General features: G+C 42.0%; 1 protein-coding gene across 1 annotated transcript in view; it reads right to left on the bottom strand.

Moving 5' to 3' along the window:
- ncoa1 (nuclear receptor coactivator 1) overlaps positions 1–16,591 on the bottom strand; it is a 35,271-nt gene extending 18,680 nt beyond the window's left edge. The window contains exons 1-3 of the mRNA XM_086060925.1: positions 15,718–16,591; positions 5,321–5,500; positions 865–971 (exon numbers count right to left, since the gene is read on the bottom strand). Coding sequence (XP_085917051.1) covers positions 865–953 — 89 coding nt within the window. The 5' untranslated portion in view covers positions 954–971; positions 5,321–5,500; positions 15,718–16,591. The remainder of the gene's footprint in view (positions 1–864; positions 972–5,320; positions 5,501–15,717) is intronic.
- Between the last annotated feature and the right edge of the window lie 1,340 nt (positions 16,592–17,931).

Here is a 17,931-nt window from a genome sequence, read left to right as displayed (position 1 = left end):
AGGTGCAGGCACAAATATGATGTGAACATGCGATCGCAAAAGTGTGCAGATATTAACCCCTTCGGATCCAGAGATGATTGCAGTGGACATGACGTATTTGCGTGTCGACAACCAATGAAAACGCATCATTCGAATGATGTCAACACTTCTGGTTCATGATTGGGTCCTCGCTAGCCAATCACAATCGCAAGTTGATTTGCATTATGTTCGTGTTAAAAATGTTACAGAAAAGCTTGGTTACAGCCACACTATCCTGGTGTCCCACTAAAACAAATAAAAACATGAGGTAACCCCCAAAAAATATTTTCCCATGTTCTTCTTATGTGGGATAAGAGTCAAAATCAGTTACAAAAAAAATTTATACAAAATTAATTGCCTAGCAAGAAAAATGCGGATCTGAAGGGGTTAAACATTTGTACATATTACATTGTGTCGAGCCAATGTGCAAAATTAGAGTAGTACAGACCAGTAAACATGATGTATATATGGTACATTAGAGGTGCATATACATTAAATTACGAGTGCTGCAGCTATCATATTTTTTTTTTTAATGATTACTGTAGCGATTATGTAATCGGATACAAATGTATTTCGCTTTATTAATGTGTGCGAGTTGTTGGTACTTTTTTGTCCACTTGGGGACACTATCCTCACAATTCTACACTGTAGCATCTGTGACTTTGAATGTGTGTGGCTTTTTAAATATGGTGAGTGAATTCATGTACATTAGAAACGCCGCATTAGACACGTACAGGCATTAATATAGCTACATTGAAATATACAGAAACTTAAATTGCATTCATTACAGTTCATTAGGTGTGTACAACATGAAATAGGATGTTAACATGGTATATTCGTGATGACCTTTGCGCTGACGTGTCGCATGGTGAGCCTTTCCTCTTGCGTGACTCGGCCGTGTCAGGGTCCAGGGGACTTTCCCCGACGGCGCTCATTCTTCAGCTTTGACTGACCTGCCAATTAAGGCAACAAAGACAGGGAGTTAGCAACAACACCACACAACGACGTTAGCTTTGGGAAAGAGCAATGGCGACTTCTTACTCTAAAAAACAAAACAAAAAAAAACATATAAAAACACTTAGAAATCTGCACTATAGCATTGGAGTGAATAATGAAATTCCCAACATAGAATGTACATAACGGAAGCATACACATCGAAATGTGTTTAAACTTGATTGCGGCTCAAGCGGATGGTAGGACGAGGCGGGGGTCTTTAGAAGATGCATGCGCGGTGTTAATGCACAGCGGGCGTATCTTTTTTTAGGCGCTGCGTGTTAGTAGCGTGTCGGAGGGGTGATCTCAGGTCGGCTGCAAACAGGCTAGTCAGGGGGGATTAGCGTCCCTGCGACAATGCCTTCTTAGACCCCTCCCTCATCCTACACCCCCCCCCCCCCTCGCTGGTGTGCTGGTGGATTTCAAGACTTTGCCGTGCGAGTACGCGTATACATTCGCTTTCTTAAGACGAGGACATTTCCAAAAGGGTCAAAGCTCAGATTTTGTAACTTAATACTTCAGTGTGTTTATATGGAGGACCAAAACTGCCAAAATTCAAAATAAATAAATGACTAAATAAATAAATAAATGACTAAAAGTTAATAGTGATAAAGTGATATAAAAAAATGTAATTCAAAAATTTAATTTAAAAAATAAATGTAAATGGGGGGGAAAAAGGAAAAAATATATATATCCGTTTTTATTTTTACTTTTATTTAATTATTTATTTAGTCACTTGCGACTTGTTGTCGAGCAACTCAAGTCGCAAGTTGTGGTGACAGTGGACCAGATAGTCGTCCATTGCTGAAGCCCTCCATTCAAGCCGGCGAGACTTCGTGGTTCGCCGACCCGCTCACTCCACCATTGAAAGGCAGTTTGCAACGGCAGGAGACCAACCCAAAACACGCTTAGGAACGCCCCTTCATTTGAATAACATTTCGACCTGGCAGTGGGGACTAAAATGGCCCAAATTTAAAATAAATAAATGAATAAATAAATAGTGACTAAAAGTGAAAATAAAAACAAATGTAAAAAAATATAATTCCTAAATTAAATACAAATGTATTTATTTATGTGTACATATATATTTTGTTATTGTTATTTATATTTATTCTTTTGGATTTAATTTTCAAATTAAAATTTTTTATACCCCTTTTTATTTTCACTTTTAGTCATTTATTTATTTCGAATTTTGGTCCTCCATATGTTTACAGCACGTGGGAACAGCAAAACTATAACACAATGTTTATTTACACGCTCTTACAACCGTATATGCCAGATTTTCATCAATCCCAGGTGGACGTGGAACCTCGCAATAAACTCGCACTGAAAAACAAATCTCTGTGATTTCAAACAGCCTTCATGTTTTCCTTCAAACTCACAAGAGCATACAGGAGAAGGTCCACCAGCTTGTTCAGGCAATTGCTGTGTTGAGATGACGGGTTACACTTACGCTCAGGTCCATGTGACAGCAAACCAGCAGGTGGCGAGCAGGTAAATAAGGGAGGGTGGGCGGTACACGCCCCCCCTCAACTCTCCACGTCTTTTGTTACCAATACCGATTGCTCTATCCGCAAACACACACAGCGATGTGTAGCGAGTGGCGAAAAGACCACCTGGTAACCAGAGCGCAGAGTTGTCATTGGTGGGAAGGGAGGGTGGGAAGGAGCACGCACGCACACTCACACACTTAGACATTGTCCTTATTAATCTTCTCAATGTACATTCAAACTTTCAATCGTTCCCACTTGATTATTTAAGCTCCTTTGGGGCCCTGCGTGACGTTGGGAGCCCGGTTGGGAATGTGAGGCAGTGGTTGGGAAGCCTGCCTGGTTTCTATAGAGCTAACAGTGCCGGGGCGATATTGCCATAAAATACAATGTCTGGATTTTTTCCGCCATAAAAATACATTTACATTTTATAATTAATTTTAGCCTCCTTCATAAGCAGAAAAGCAAATGACAATATTTAAAGCAAGACAACATCTTTCTGAATCAAATCAAAATATTTTGAGGTCCGACTGATTATGAAATTTTCGAAGCTTATGCCAATATTTGGCGCTTGGCAGAATAAAATTCAGATAACCGATTAATCGGTCAATTAATTAAAAAAAAATCTGTAAGTACAATAAATAGAATAACTTATTTTTTGGTCCTTTAGGGCTATTATAGTTTTAGAATTTTAATTTTAGTTAATTTTTATTTTGTTTTGAGTTTTGTTATTTAAATTTAGTTCGTTTTTATTAGTTTTAGTTAGATTTAGTTTTTTTTTAGTTAGTTTCAGTATTTGTTTTTTTTGTTTTTTAATGTGTATTACTTGTGCACAATATTTAATAAGGACCAGTAAAATGAAAACATCACTTCAGCGTGACACGCTCTTTATTTTGGTTAATATTGAAATAAATATACCTAAAATCACATTTAAAATCAGCCCCAAAGGCACATGTATTAAATTAATTACCAAAGACTAAAACAAATTACATTTTTGCTATAATTATAGTTCGTTTTGTAAACATAAAATGTAGTTTGTCAGTTTTTTTTAAAAAGCGTCTGTTTTTTTTTGTTAACCAAACTGCTTAATAAATTTTTGTTTTTTCATTAGTTTTCATTAGCTAAAATAACTTTGCTTACAAATGAATTACAGGCACAACATTTGAGTGTTTTCCCTATAGTATTTGTTTAACTTTAACTATTTTTTTAGGAGGAGAATGTTTGAATGTTGTTATCATTGGTTTATTTTGTTAAAAAAAAAAAGAAGGCAAAAATCTGACAATTTTTGTCTTTTAAAAAACATGTAGAACAAATGTGGTATAATTTATTGTAATACAAATGTATTGCTTGTGCTTGTTAAAAGACACAGGAAGAGGACCTTGAAAAAAAAAAAAACATAAAATCGCAAAGTACCAATTAATTAGATTATTTTTCAAAATTGTTCAGCCCTATTTTCAGTGCATTTAATTTCTTCCACTTCTTTGTAGCAGACCTCACAACTGTTCGCTAGTCCTGGCACCTGAAAACACATAATATCGCTACATTTTTCCACACTATCCATCCCGGCACTTTACTAGCGCATGTTCGCCGTGCAACCCTTGTATGAACATATGCATTGCAAGTGAGAGAATTAACAGTGTGCAAGCCGCGAGAAGCCGCTCAGTCGCTGTTTGCCGAGGCCCCTCCCTCTCGGATGTAGAACATATGGAATGCATACTCGGCCTCAGCCAAACGGGGGCTACGCTGCACCCGTTGACTCGCACAGCTCGCGCGATCACTAAACTGACATGAATACTTCCGAATGGCCAGCGTATCAAGTGAAAGGTTGTGGTGAGGGTCAGCGCGCTCATGGTTTAATCAATGAGGAAACCGATCTTGCCGTTAGCCCGCGATTGATAAGAGACAACACGCACAGCCAGCCGCTGTTGCATCACTAAGATCACCGATTTCATTTTCTTCCTGGGAATAAATCAAGAATCTACCAACTTGAGTGGTGGGGCAATTTTCATAAATAAAAGTTTTCACGCCTAACTGCTCGCGAGGAATTTTTGTTTAACCAGATCAATAAACAGATTATTACATCATGCGTTTAATGCGTCACATGACTTGTTAACACGCCGCTTCTCTCTCTTGCAGGCTGATCATTGGACATGAATATTCATCATAGGTCTCATTAGGGGGACTCGGCTCGTGCGTGCGCGCGTGCGTGCGCGCACCCTGGTCCTCAACTGAACTCTTCAGAGGCGGCGTCAGGAGGTCCAGGAGATGAGATTAACGCAGGAACGTGTAATCTTGAAAGGCTTGAAACTCTAATTGGCAGCCTATTATGTGCACGGCATCCTTCTGCCAGCTATACATTTTGTTGATTCAGACGGGGATTCCGTCACGGCTGATGGCGCGCATTTAATTAGCCCATCAAGGTTTCATTTTGGGCCCAAATACAAGTGGATTTACCGTTGCGTTAAAATACAGAAGCGATTGTTAAGATTCTGAATGAATTGAGTAACTTAATAGATGTGGAACTTTTTTTCTCCTTAGGCAATAAGGCTGTCGCAAACTTTTTTTTTTTTTTTTTTTTAAATAATCGATTATCCTATCGATTCTTTAAATTATTACTCGGTCACTTTCACATGACAACATCAATTCAATCAAGAACTTTCCTGACTTTTGACATTATTTTATAGTTGTCGTCCCTTCAGAATAGAACTCTGCCATTACTGCAAAAATACTTTTGGGATTATTTTCTTTGTGTGTACATCAGGCCCATTACTGCAAATTCCCTGACGTTTTGTATCATTTTGGTTTGAGGTGCAAGTTACCTGCGTGGTCTAGGTCACCAGGGGCTGAGTCATGTGGCGGCCGGCCGTGTCCAGGGCAAGAAGGCGACCGGTCAGTGGCGTGGGCCGGCCTTCGAGTAGATGGGAGGCGAGAGGGTTACCGTCTCTTCGCAATCCCTCCGTCACATGGCAACATCGCGGGCGCAGCAGGGAATACTGCACCTGAAGCATAGGTGGGGAAGATAACAGTGTCGCGATACTGTATCATTGTATGGTAACACACGTAAACAAAAACACGTTTTATGTGTAGTTTGAACATTTTAATTTTTATAATTGGCGAAATAAAATAACATTTATTACAAGCAATACATGAAATATGATATTATTATTCAACTATTTTTTACAAATTTTACACCATGCACGTACGATCTGCTCCATATGTCACATTTTATTCCGTAATCATTTATCTCATTAAATAATTGGCTAATTGAGTCATTGTCAGAAAATGAAAAGGATTGGTTTAAAAAAAAAAACGAATTTAATAATTAACTGTTAAAATAATATTGACAAAGTCCTTTGACTTTGCATACTTTCCGGTAATTACCTTAACATTCTCATAAACCGTCGATATACCGCCGCATTTTCTCAACACGCCATATTGCTTTTATTTAATTTGATTTTTTATTGATGAGTTAATTACAGCAGACCAAGCCTGTAATTAGAACCTTATGTGTGCTTTCCCTCACTTAATGCAATCTGTGATGTTTTGTTTCAGAACTTTTTTGTGAATCCTATTCACCAGAACAACCTTTTGATCGACGTGATTATGCTGCCGTCATTTTGATTTTTTTGCTAAGCACTGGTATAATTGTGTGTCAGGTTCGAAGGTACCGGTTTTTAAGAGTACTTTAGTTTCTAAAGTACTCGTCTTTAACTCATTAGCTCACAAAAACGTATATAAATACGTTCTATTTTAAATGTTTGAAGTGTCCCAAAGACGTATTTATATGAAGAAATTGTAGTTATTACACAAACGGCCAGCAGGTGGCAGCAGAACATAGGAAATTAAACAGAGCCATGTCGAAAAAAAACCCTCAATTACTCAGAATTCTAAATAGATTTGTGAATAATGATGAAACTTAGCTATGTTCTAATGCTAATTGCTGCAAAACGGAAACAGATAGAAATATACTTTTTTTTCTTGACGAAAGAAGATACTTTGCAAAATCAGTTAAATCCAATAAAACAGCCGGGAGTGAAGGGGATTGCTTCTGTAAAAATGGCTGGGAGTGAATGAGTTAAGTGTACGACAGATTCAAAGAAACTTATTTTAAGAAATATTTCCTACATGTTTGAAGGGGTTAGTCTTTGAGGGTACATCATTTTCTAAGGTACTCGTCCTTTAACATATACCTGAGACCAAAATATAATATTGAACAACAAAACTAAAATAATTAACTAGTATTTTCCTAAACATTTAAAACATGCCTTTTTAAAAAGCTATCTGGCATCTTAAATAATCGCTTGTATCACGCAGGGGAAAAAAAATTACGCAAACCCAATATCTATCCATGGAGTCACAGCGCACTGCCTTTTTACTGCCTCCCAGTACACAATCACATTAAAATGTTGACTTCAATGTACTCTTCTAAACCAATTGAGCGCTACACAATCACAAGTAGAAGGTAATTGTGCGTGACGTCATGCTTCTGTTCTGGCCATTGGGACAAAAAGGTTAGCCGAGCAGACGCAATTGCATCAACCGTGGCGAGCCCTGGAAAGGGTCGCGGCGTACAATTTTATTGAGTTTGCGCTATCGCTACCTTGGGGGACATGTATGCTGTCTGAGAAGATCAACGACACAAGCAGGTCTTCCACCAATGATGCAGTAATTTGGATTGATAATATGGCCAATAATCAGATTAGCGGTCATTCATGCCATCGTGCACGTATTTAGTCTGCACCGGCAACGTTAGCCCAAAGTGACATCAACAATAGCACGCTGATCATTTAAACAAGACAAATCAAGCAGATCGCGTACTACTACTACTTCATAGTTTTAACAATCGGCAGTTTTGTTTTGACAGGGTCGCAATAAGTGCTGATAATTAGGGATGCACGATAATGCTATTTTCAACAGATACGATAAACCAATCATTTTGAAAATGCCGATGTCGAGAACCGATAAGTAAGCCGAGAATTGTTTTCAAAATTTACTTGAATACAAATATACTTTCGAGTCCAACATGTACAAATACATTGAAACATTGTGTAAAGCCCCATGAAGCTGGATTTTAGTGACATCTCTGCATCAAAGACAACCAGTAACTCATTTTGAGTTTGCCAAAACAAAACAGTCACGTTTTTAAAAAAAAATGCAACAAAAAACTGTGAGCGTGTTGTGGAATTTTCAGTAGCGAGGTCGAGATAAATTAAACAGTGTGGAAAACAATTTGTCTTTTGGGTTTCATTAAATTTGAAATATACACACGTCTTACAGAGCAGTCTACAAGAAGTAATCTGTGAGAGTGTGCGCAGTAAATTATCATAGGAAGATTTTTATGCAGCCTGGTTAGGTTTTGGCAGGAGGAAGGGAGGGTCAGCTAGACAAGAAAGCAAGCAGTCTGTTCCAAGCAGGCTTATCGGTGAAGGTCACTTTGATATTGCTTCATGTACAAGAAGTGAAAAGCCCATTGTTAAAAGAAAATGCAGGTGTCCACAATACAGTATGAACTTGTTACGTGTTAAATAGTTATTTCCATAACAGGACAGTAAAGAAAGCCCACAATGGCGACTACCATGTCGCCATGATGCATCTTCTGTGAACACAAGGTCACATGCACTATGGCGTCACAAATATGCAACACTACTATAGGAGAGGGGAGGGGTTGAGGAGTTGGGCACAACTTGAGCAACAACTACAACAGATAGACCAACACGGCATGTCGATTATTCTATTTATTATCTGGTTAATCTGAATGACGTCAAATTGGTCGATGATTGCCGATAATTATCGGCCACCGATATTATCGTGCATCCCTACTGATAATCTTGGATTACGACGTAATGTTGTGAAAGACTGATGTTATTGACTTTGCATTTTTTGACAAAAAAAAAAACCTCCATTACTTTGTTTTATTAACTCTTTGACTGCCATAAACGTTATAAAACGTTTAGCATAAACCTAGGGAAGGGCGCCGAGGACGTTAAAAGACGTCCCCTATGTTTTTTTTTTTTTTTTTTCAAAAACGGGTGCAGGAAAGCCTTGGGCAGCTGTGCTGAAAGTATCAGGCAGATATGATTAGTCAAAGACTCGTTTTGGCCCCTAGAGGGCAGCGATGACTCTCTTTGCACAAGGTTGGATGGGCCGCCCACCGTGGGCGTCAGTAGAAGACGTGAGGCGGAGCTAGAGTGTTGAGGAGACAATGGCTGATCCAAGCCACAATGGCTAGACCAAGCAACCGGTTACAAGCAGCTCACGCTTGAGCATTTTTTTCAAAGACGGAAAGCATCAATCAATACTAAAAAGCGCATTGATGTCAACGATGATGATGACAACGAGCTCTACGCCAAAGTTGGAAGCTTTGGCCTGTTACTATCACGTAGTAAGCCTCACCGGCTACGCGCGGCTAGCGCTGCTAAGGCCGGAAAACGCGCACAATAGCCGGCCGGGTACTTCTGCACAAGCGGACATTCGATCGGGCGATGGAGAGTTGGCATCGACCAATGCAGATTGATGATGATGATGATGATGACTGCGAGTTTGACGGCAAAGTTGGAAGCCTGGACGTGTTTACGATCACGTAGTAAGCCTCACCGGCTACGCGCGGCTAGCGCTGCTAAGGCCGGAAAACGCGCACAATAGCCGGCCGGGTACTTCTGCACAAGCGGACATTCGATCGGGCGATGGAGAGTTGGCATCGACCAATGCAGATTGATGATGATGATGATGATGACTGCGAGTTTGACGCCAAAGTTGGAAGCCTGGACGCGTTTACGATCACGTAGTAAGCCTCACCGGCTAGCGCTGCTAACGCCGGAAAACGCGGAGCTGCACAAGCGGACATTCGATCGGACAATGAAGAGTACCCCGAGTCCAATGCATATTCATCGGAGGAGCGGGTACAGTCTGATCACGGAGAAGACACTGTTTCTGGACTACGATGCCACCATGAATGGAGTGGATAAAATGGATCAGAACATCTCCTACCAACCCGGTATAGCAACTGAAGGACACGGGGAAGCGAGACGTAACACCACCGTAACGTAACCGTAGCATGATCCTGATATTAGACTTGATGACACACTGCAGTATATACTTGCTATTCCCCGGAAAAAAACGGCCTGCAAGAAAGTGGCACACGCGAAGAGGCAATCTGTTGTGCAAATGCTGTTACGTCTCTTTGCACGCAGGAGAGTGTTACAAAAAGAAAAACTGTCGTTGAAACATCCACATATTTGTAAATAGCACCACAGTTGCACACATTTGTAAATAGTTTGCCAAATTGTTGTCAAATTGTTACACTGTTGAATGTAAATAAACGTATTTTGCTATCAAAAAACACTTTTTCATTCTTGGTGGTAGTGTTTTATAGAAGTAAAGCACTATTTAGGTGTTTGTGGCATCATTCATGGACAAAAAGAAGTGTCAAATTCACTAGAATGCATGAAATAATATCGTTTCACTAAAAGCTTGATTTCTCCGTATTTTGGTCCAACACAGGCGAAATTGGGTCAAACTAACCATTTTCTATTGTTGATTACTAAAGAACGGAATAAGGTAGAAACAAACTCTTTTTTTCTGATGAAAGATGAAAGTCCAATCTTTCATTTGGTAGTACGTGTGTTTCCATAGTCCAAACAGAACATTTTCTGTGGACCTTGAAAATCAGTCAAAATGCTTAAATCGGCTGGCACTGGCGGCATCCCTTTTCTGAAAACGTCTGGCAGTCAAAGAGTTAATCATATGTTTTGGCAAGCCCCTCCCCCTTTTTCAAATAACAATGGAGTGCATATGCTTTTCCAATAAATAATCCAAATTGTTCTCATCATGCTGTTTACATTTTGGCATCATAAGATCAAGTGATCGTCACTGGAAGAGTGACAGAAAGGCAAAGTGGCAAGTGGACATCCTAGGAAATTTTCATGGATTGGCAAGCAAGAAAGAAGGGTTAAAAAAAACTAACGTTTCCAAATGTATGCGTATGTGCCCGGACATTGTTATTTTTATACGGTCTCTATATTTCACCGATTCAGGTTCCGTGATAAACAGGGGTCACTCGCGTGCGTTTTAGACTCGCCCTGAAATTTCACCCGAAATCTAAATATCACTAACTTTTTTTGTAAGCACAGTATATATATATATATATATATATATATATATATATATAGATCTATAGATATAGATCTATAGATATAGATCTATAGATATAGATCTATAGATATAGATCTATAGATATAGATCTATAGATATAGATCTATAGATATAGATCTATAGATCTATAGATATAGATCTATAGATATAGATCTATAGATATAGATCTATAGATATAGATCTATAGATATAGATCTATAGATATAGATCTATAGATATAGATCTATAGATATATAGATAGATAGATAGATAGATAGATAGATAGATAGATAGATAGATAGATAGATAGATAGATAGATAGATAGATAGATAGATAGATAGATAGATAGATAGATAGATAGATAGATAGATAGATAGATAGATAGAGTGCATTGTGTAAGATGGAATCTATATTTTTGCCCCTGGTTTAACAGCACATTCCAACCATTCAACCGCTTCTCCGCTTCTCATCTTGTTATCTGTGCTTGAGCACCATACGTGGAGGCTTTGTAGACAACAATATGTTAAGCTGTTGTCTCAATGGCCCGATCAATTTCTTCCTGTCGCCTCGCTGCCTTCACCTTCCTTTCTTTCTTTCTTCCTTCCTCCGACCATGGGCGCCGCCGCCACTCTCCGGCTGAAACCACGGCCATCGCTAACAGCGGCGGGGGAAATAAAGTCGCCGAGCCGCGGCACGCCATTCTTCTTCTTTGCGCCGTTGTGCTTTTGTGCGTGTTTGGGAAAGGGGGGGGGGGGGGGGGCGCGTGTTGAGCCTCACACTGAATCCAAAATGGAGAAGGGTGGACCACAACAATAACGCCAACAACACAGCAGCGGCAGCGGTTACTCGTCGGCCCAACGCGAGCTCCGGCCTGCCTCGAAAATGACGAAAGCGCTTGATGGAGCGACTGCAGCTCACCGAGCTTGAAAGCGTGGCACAAATATAGCCTTCAAGCCTTCTCCTAAGGATGCATGAAAATAAAAAAAGATGGCATTTATGAGGCAGAATGGCCTTTTTGGCTCGCCCACAAAAACAAAATCCAGAAGGATTCACGCACCAGCGGAATCCGGCGCAGGCGCGGGGGGGGGGGGGGGGGGGGCACGCATGTTTCTGCAGCGTATAAATAATGCATACGCAATACATCTATGGCAGGTTCACGCGAGGACGCCGCGGTTGTCATGTGGTCCGGGGGGAGCGTCGGTTTAGACACTTTTCAGCGTCATACTTCAAAAATGTATTTGCACAACTGTTCATTCATTCTCTATACACGCGCTAGTAAATCATTTCTTTGCACTACTGCATAGCCAATTGCTCACACTGTCATGGCCGAGACCAGGGATGGGCAACTGGAATGATGGAGCGAACCACAATTTTTCACACTACTGGGTTGTCACATAAGACCACACACACTTACTAACCAAGACGTATGGGGAAAAAAAATGGCATTTTAATACGTGCCGGCCCGCAAAGAGCGAAAATCCGTGTGCAACTGGCAAAAATAAGAAGAATTTGTAATTTTTTAATCTGTTCCCGACAATATGTTTCCTCAGTTTATTAATCTGTACCCTCAGTTTCCTAATCTGTCCCATTTCACATTCGCACGCATTCAAATCCAGCAGATGACACTGCAGTCAGACGAAACATGACACGGCACTTTCCGGGCTGAAAGCCACGCGGGGCGATAAAAGCTGCCGATTCAAGCGTGGCCAAGTTCTGGCGGGCAAGTCTCCGATGCTGATTGAGCGTGATGATAAAAATCACAGCAAACAAGAAGGCCGGCTGCCGACACCCGGCCTCCCTCCACGGTCTACAGACTACCCAGTCAGACTACTTCCTGGAGTTAATTGACATGCAGTGCAGGATGCAGGGGTCCGCCATGAGAATGGTTCGTTTTTTTTTTTTGTTTTTTGTAAATGGACAGCCTTGGTGAAATGAGGGCTGCCGTGAGATTTATTTATTTATTTATTTTAAGTAAGAGAACTTCAGATTCTAAGGCCGTCGTGTCGGAGTGCATTTCAGGCTCGAGCGTACGACTCTTCAAGTGTATTTCAAGCACCAAGGTACTAGTTTAAGCCCACTTAAGTTCTAAAGTTACTTATCTTTATAAGAGTGCTTCGGGTTCTCGGGTGCTGCTTCGGGTTCTAAAGTAATTATTAGTATTTACCTCAGGTTTCGAGGTACTCGTTTAAGATGTTTGTTAATTAATTGCATGCAAATTGAGCGTGTTGGTAAAAATTGCAGCGACGTCAATACTGGCTGCCAACACTCGGCCGCAGACGACTTGCTGGAGTCAGGTGACCTGGCTGCAGGTGCCGACTGCGTTAATGCCAAACAACACTTGGGGATGAGGAATGCTTCCTTTTTTTTTTCTTTTTTTTTTAAATGGACGTCCTCAGTGGGCCGCTGTGACATTGAGATGACAAAAACAACAACAAAAATCACCAACCACGACAAATTTCCATCCCAGGAGGCGACGGTAAATCACCCACGGATCCAAACAATGACTGGACGCCGCGAAGGGATCCACTTTAAACAACCTCACAAGATTGACACCCCCCCCCCTTTCTGTTTGGAGAGATTAGCGTGGAGGAATTCCACAGCAGATATCGCTTACCCACTCAACTTTGCTCACTGCCGCGATTTTTGCTTTGAGCTGCCGCGCGCGCACACACACGCGCACACACACACACACACGCACACATACAAAAAGAAAAAAGTGCCGGCGTCGGATGAAGTTGCTGCCTCGAGGGCAGAGGGACGCCTGCGAGCCTTTCTGGTGCAGATAGCTCGAACTCGTTTATCTGACGACATCTTAACCTCGAGAGGCCCCCGCGAGAATGTTTTCCCACACGCAATCAATCAACACACACGCTCGACAAAAACAAGTCGGCCGTGGCGCGCAACCACAACCTTTGTGTTGGACGTCTTTGATGATGCCGTGATTTTCAGGTTCTAAAGGTACCAGTTCCTAATGGCCCTTCAAGGTGTTAGGAACTGGTCTCTAAGGCCCAATCCCATTACTTCCTCTTCACCCTGCACCCTTTGTCTCGTTGAGCTCTCCCTTCTTCTTCTCCTTCTTCTTCTTTGGGGAGGCAGAGAAGACAAAAATATTCCTCTAGGAATTGGGAACGCGCTATCGCTTATCCAATCCGCTACGTCGTCACCTCGAGCCGCCGCAGCTACAATAGTGAGCGTTTACCAAAACAGACAATTGTGCCAATTTCTGCCCAAAGTATAGAACGTTCGATAAAACCACTATGATTACTCTTGACTTTCAATCAATATTGGCATCCTTACATTTAAGTGTCTCCCCTCCTAATTCCTGGTGTTGCCATTGCTTCCGACTGTGTTGCCGAGGGGGCGTGACTGTAGTAAGGGAGAATCGAGGGAGGTCGGGGTCGTGGAAAGGGACCTGCGGCCATAGTCTCTAAATCCCCCCCCCCCCCCCCACCTACGTTTTGCGTAGAATTGGGAAACTCCTTTGTCATGAGGGAGAGTGGCGAGATGAAGGAGTAAGGTAAGGAGGGGGCGGTATTGGGATAGGGCCTAAGTGTGTCTCTGAGGTTATCGCCTACGGTCTTTTTTTTTTTTTTTTGCTACCAGTCTCTCAGTGAACTTCAGGTTCTAAGGTCTTAAAAGTGTACTTCAGGTTTTCGAACAGGCTTCCCCAATCCTGGTCCTCATTTCCGTCCTCCAAGCAGACCTGCTTCATAACATCAGATTATCATTAAGCTCTGCAGAAGCCTGATATTGATCCGAGGACAGAAACATCTAAGACAATGCAGGACTCCTGCCCTCGGGGACCAGGAATGGGGAAGCCTGGTTTAAGGTTCTGAGGTGGGTCTTTTTATTATTTTTAATGCCCTGTTAAATTGTGCTGTCAACATTCTATAGATTAGTCATTTGTTTTTAAGCATTAGCTCAATAAAGTTTTTCTTTTTATGGCAAAGTATTGTGGTCCACTTCTAGTACAGGTATACACCATGCAACCCGTACTCATCTTGGATTGTCCTTCAGGTTTTAAGATACTCGCCTGAAACAGCACTATACTTGCGTTTAAGTGTACTTCGGGTTCGAAGACACAAGTCGTACTTCGGGCTTTAAGGTACTTGTCTTTAAATGTATTCCTGACTCAACTACGCCAGCCTTGAAGTCTTCCTCGGGTTCTTGGGTACTGATCATCCTCTTTTATTGCACTTGAGGTTCAAAGATAACTTGCAAGTGCACTTTGAGTTCTAAGACACACATCTTTAAGTTGACCTCAGGTTTTACAGTACTACTAAGTCTTTAAGGCAAATTTTCGTTTAGTGCACATCATGTAAAAAGCATGACCATTGTTTCATTAAGCTCCTCAACTCATGTCAACAAAGTTATTTGGCACCAAGATGCCACAAGCAGTATTATTATTATTGGTTAAGTGGGTCATTATTTGGTGAATAACAGTAATGCAAATATGGAGGGTCTTTACGGTAGATATTTTAGACTATGTCAAGCTCTTAGACATGTTTTTCTTTCGCTGTTAATTGAGGTCTTGTCTCATTTCTGTGTGTGCGCTTTAGGTTCTGGGGTACCGGTCTTTAAGTGGACTTTACCAAACAAATGTCCACAACAATCCATCAGTGCTTCTTTAGGAAGCTCTTGAAGCCAATTAAGCTGCCCAGTGGCTCAATTAGCTAATGCTAATTCCACGCACACATGCACACGGCGAAGCATCTTATCTCATCCACGCTAGCATAGATTAGCCTGGAACCACAACAAGACAAAAAAGGAGGTCAAGAAAACTCGGGTGAAAGGAAGATGACAAAAATAAAAAAAAACAAAATCTGGTGGCAGCGACACCCTGAGGCCGCTCGCGTGCGCTTACGTAAGAGTCTTTGATTAATTTACAGGTGGGCAAAGAGGCAGAGAAAATGTAAACGGCGCGTGCGTGCGTGCGAGCGAGCGCGCACGTATACGGCACGCGCACGCGCACGCGCACGGCGGCCAAGCAAGCCAAGGCAAGGCAGCGGAGGCCGCGCCGCAGCGGCCGGGTCCCATCGTGACTGTCAACAACACACCAACACCACCTTAGCTCAATTGGCTTACCTTGTTTTTGGCACAAGCAGACGTCGTCCTCCCGGCGTGCCCTCGGCGCTCCACGGCTGTTGTTATCTCCTTTATTCCCCCCCACCCCTCCGGCATCCCATGAAAGTGGCCGCGCCTCCCCGCCGTTGCGGGGCGTCCAACAACAGCCAGTTAGCCGAGTTAGCTCCAAGCAGCTAACTTAACTTGCGTGACGGATAACGTTGGCCCGTTTTTGTGCGTGCGTGTGGATGTTGCTAACTTTACGTGGGTAACTTTACACTTGTTCCGTGGCGGCTGACACGTAACATCCAATAAAAGCACGCGTAAGTTGGGGCTTTTTGTTGTGATGAGCAGGGCTGGCTAACAAGTTAACGTCGGCGTCTGTTGACAAACAAGCCTGCGTGGAGGAGGAAAGAAGGAGGGAAAAAAAAAATAAATCACACACGACTCGAAGCCAGCGAGCCTCAACGTCAGTTAGCTTAGCCACGGCTAGCCAGCCTGGCTAAGCACCCACACCGCGCTTGAACCCCCCCCAAAAAAATCCTCGTCCGCCTGCCTGGAGTCTTCCCCTCCTCGCGATGCTCCTGCTGGTGGTGGGACGGCTCGGCGTGTCACTCCCATACGTGGCCGAGACTGCTCGGCGGTAGCGGTGGCCCAGTTCGCGAAGCCAAGTTGTCACTATGCTCGGCGCTCTCCGCCATTTCCAAGCTCTCTCGCTCTCTCTCTCTCTCTCTCTCCAACACAAACAAACAGGTCTGCGAGGGCGCGCGCCTTAGCCTGCGTGCGAGCGTGCGTGCGCGTTCACGAGGAGAAGCATGGGAAAACATTACCTGGCTACCATTTCTAACGCACGACAGGATGACTTTTTGACCGTCCCTGGCTGGGAGCTATTTATTTAGCAGGATTGCCCCCCCCCCCCAAACAACACACACCCACACACCATTATATATTTTTTGTACCAGAACTTTAAAGTGATAATAGCGCGCACTGCGTGATTCAAAGGTTCTACTGTATATAAATAAAGGAGAAATTAAACGTCAAGTACGCTTTAAGACTAGTAATGTATTCGACCCTTAATGTATTATTAAAGACTAGTACCTAAAGTACACTGAGAACTTGCATTTTCAACCTTATATGATGCCTAAAATCATTAAAGACGCGTGCCTGAGAAAATGGTAACTGCTTACAAGTATTACAGAGTCTGAAGTTTGGAGTACATTTAAAGACTTTAATCTTAGAACTACATTGGAAACCAGACTACACTTTTAAGACGAGCACCTGAGAACCTGAAGTACAATTAAATGTGTTACCTTGGAGCATCAAGATAAATTTAAGAGATTACACTTTAGGTACGCTAGGACTTAATGTACATTTCATTAACTAAGTTTCACCAAACAAATTCAGTAATTGTGTCAGCATTTCAGATATGTAGTTATTCAAGTCATCTAGTCGAGCGGAGGCTGATATTCGCGCCGTTTCTTTTAACTCCACTGTGTGCATCAGCTTTACAGATGCCAGATCTCTAAAAAACTGCCATGTATTTGGGGTGAGGCGTTTATTTAAGTGGACTTCATTTAGGGGCGGGGCATTTGTTTGAATAAACATCACTTCCTGGATCAACAATACCTCAGCGGCACTCTCGGATCAACATCAGCTTTACAGATGCCACATCCGTAAGTTATTTAGCGGCTGAAAAGGACGGCGGACTCCGCAGATGGAGCGAGAGCACCCGGACAGGCGGCCGGGATTTACGATGAGAAAAGGCGCTGCTGCGCTCTTTCAAACTATGTAAATGACTCTTGAGATAATTTGGCTCTCATTGTGCTCCCACTTGGCTCCCGGCCCTGTTGATCGTTTCGCTGCCGTACCTGTCGGGCCAGATTGGGATACATTTGACACTTTAAAAAAAAGAAGAAAAAAAAGGATCAAATAGTTGATTAATGAATTAAAAACTATAAAATGTTCAGATTAATTATTTATAATTAAGATGTATTCATTTAAAAACAATTATTTATTGATTGACCGCACTTGGTATGCAAATTGCCGCGTGCCCTGCCTAACACACTGACATTTGGACTTTGGCCTGTTTTACTACTGCTTATCTTCCTCCTCCCCTTCTCTGAAAGTCGAGTTGATGTTTCCATCACAAAAAGTCAAAGAAATGCACAATTTCACATTTCAGTGTTACCTTTTGAGTCATAATTTTTCATGATAGCTTTTTATTTTTTTTTCCCC

Source organism: Leptonotus elevatus, chromosome 18 (assembly GCF_054856555.1).
Source record: "Leptonotus elevatus isolate MCC_2025b chromosome 18, RoL_Lele_1.0, whole genome shotgun sequence".
In the NCBI taxonomy this organism is placed as follows: domain Eukaryota; kingdom Metazoa; phylum Chordata; class Actinopteri; order Syngnathiformes; family Syngnathidae; genus Leptonotus; species Leptonotus elevatus.
The sequence above is the reverse complement of the archived record's forward strand: the minus strand, read 5'-3'. Positions and strand labels throughout refer to the sequence as shown.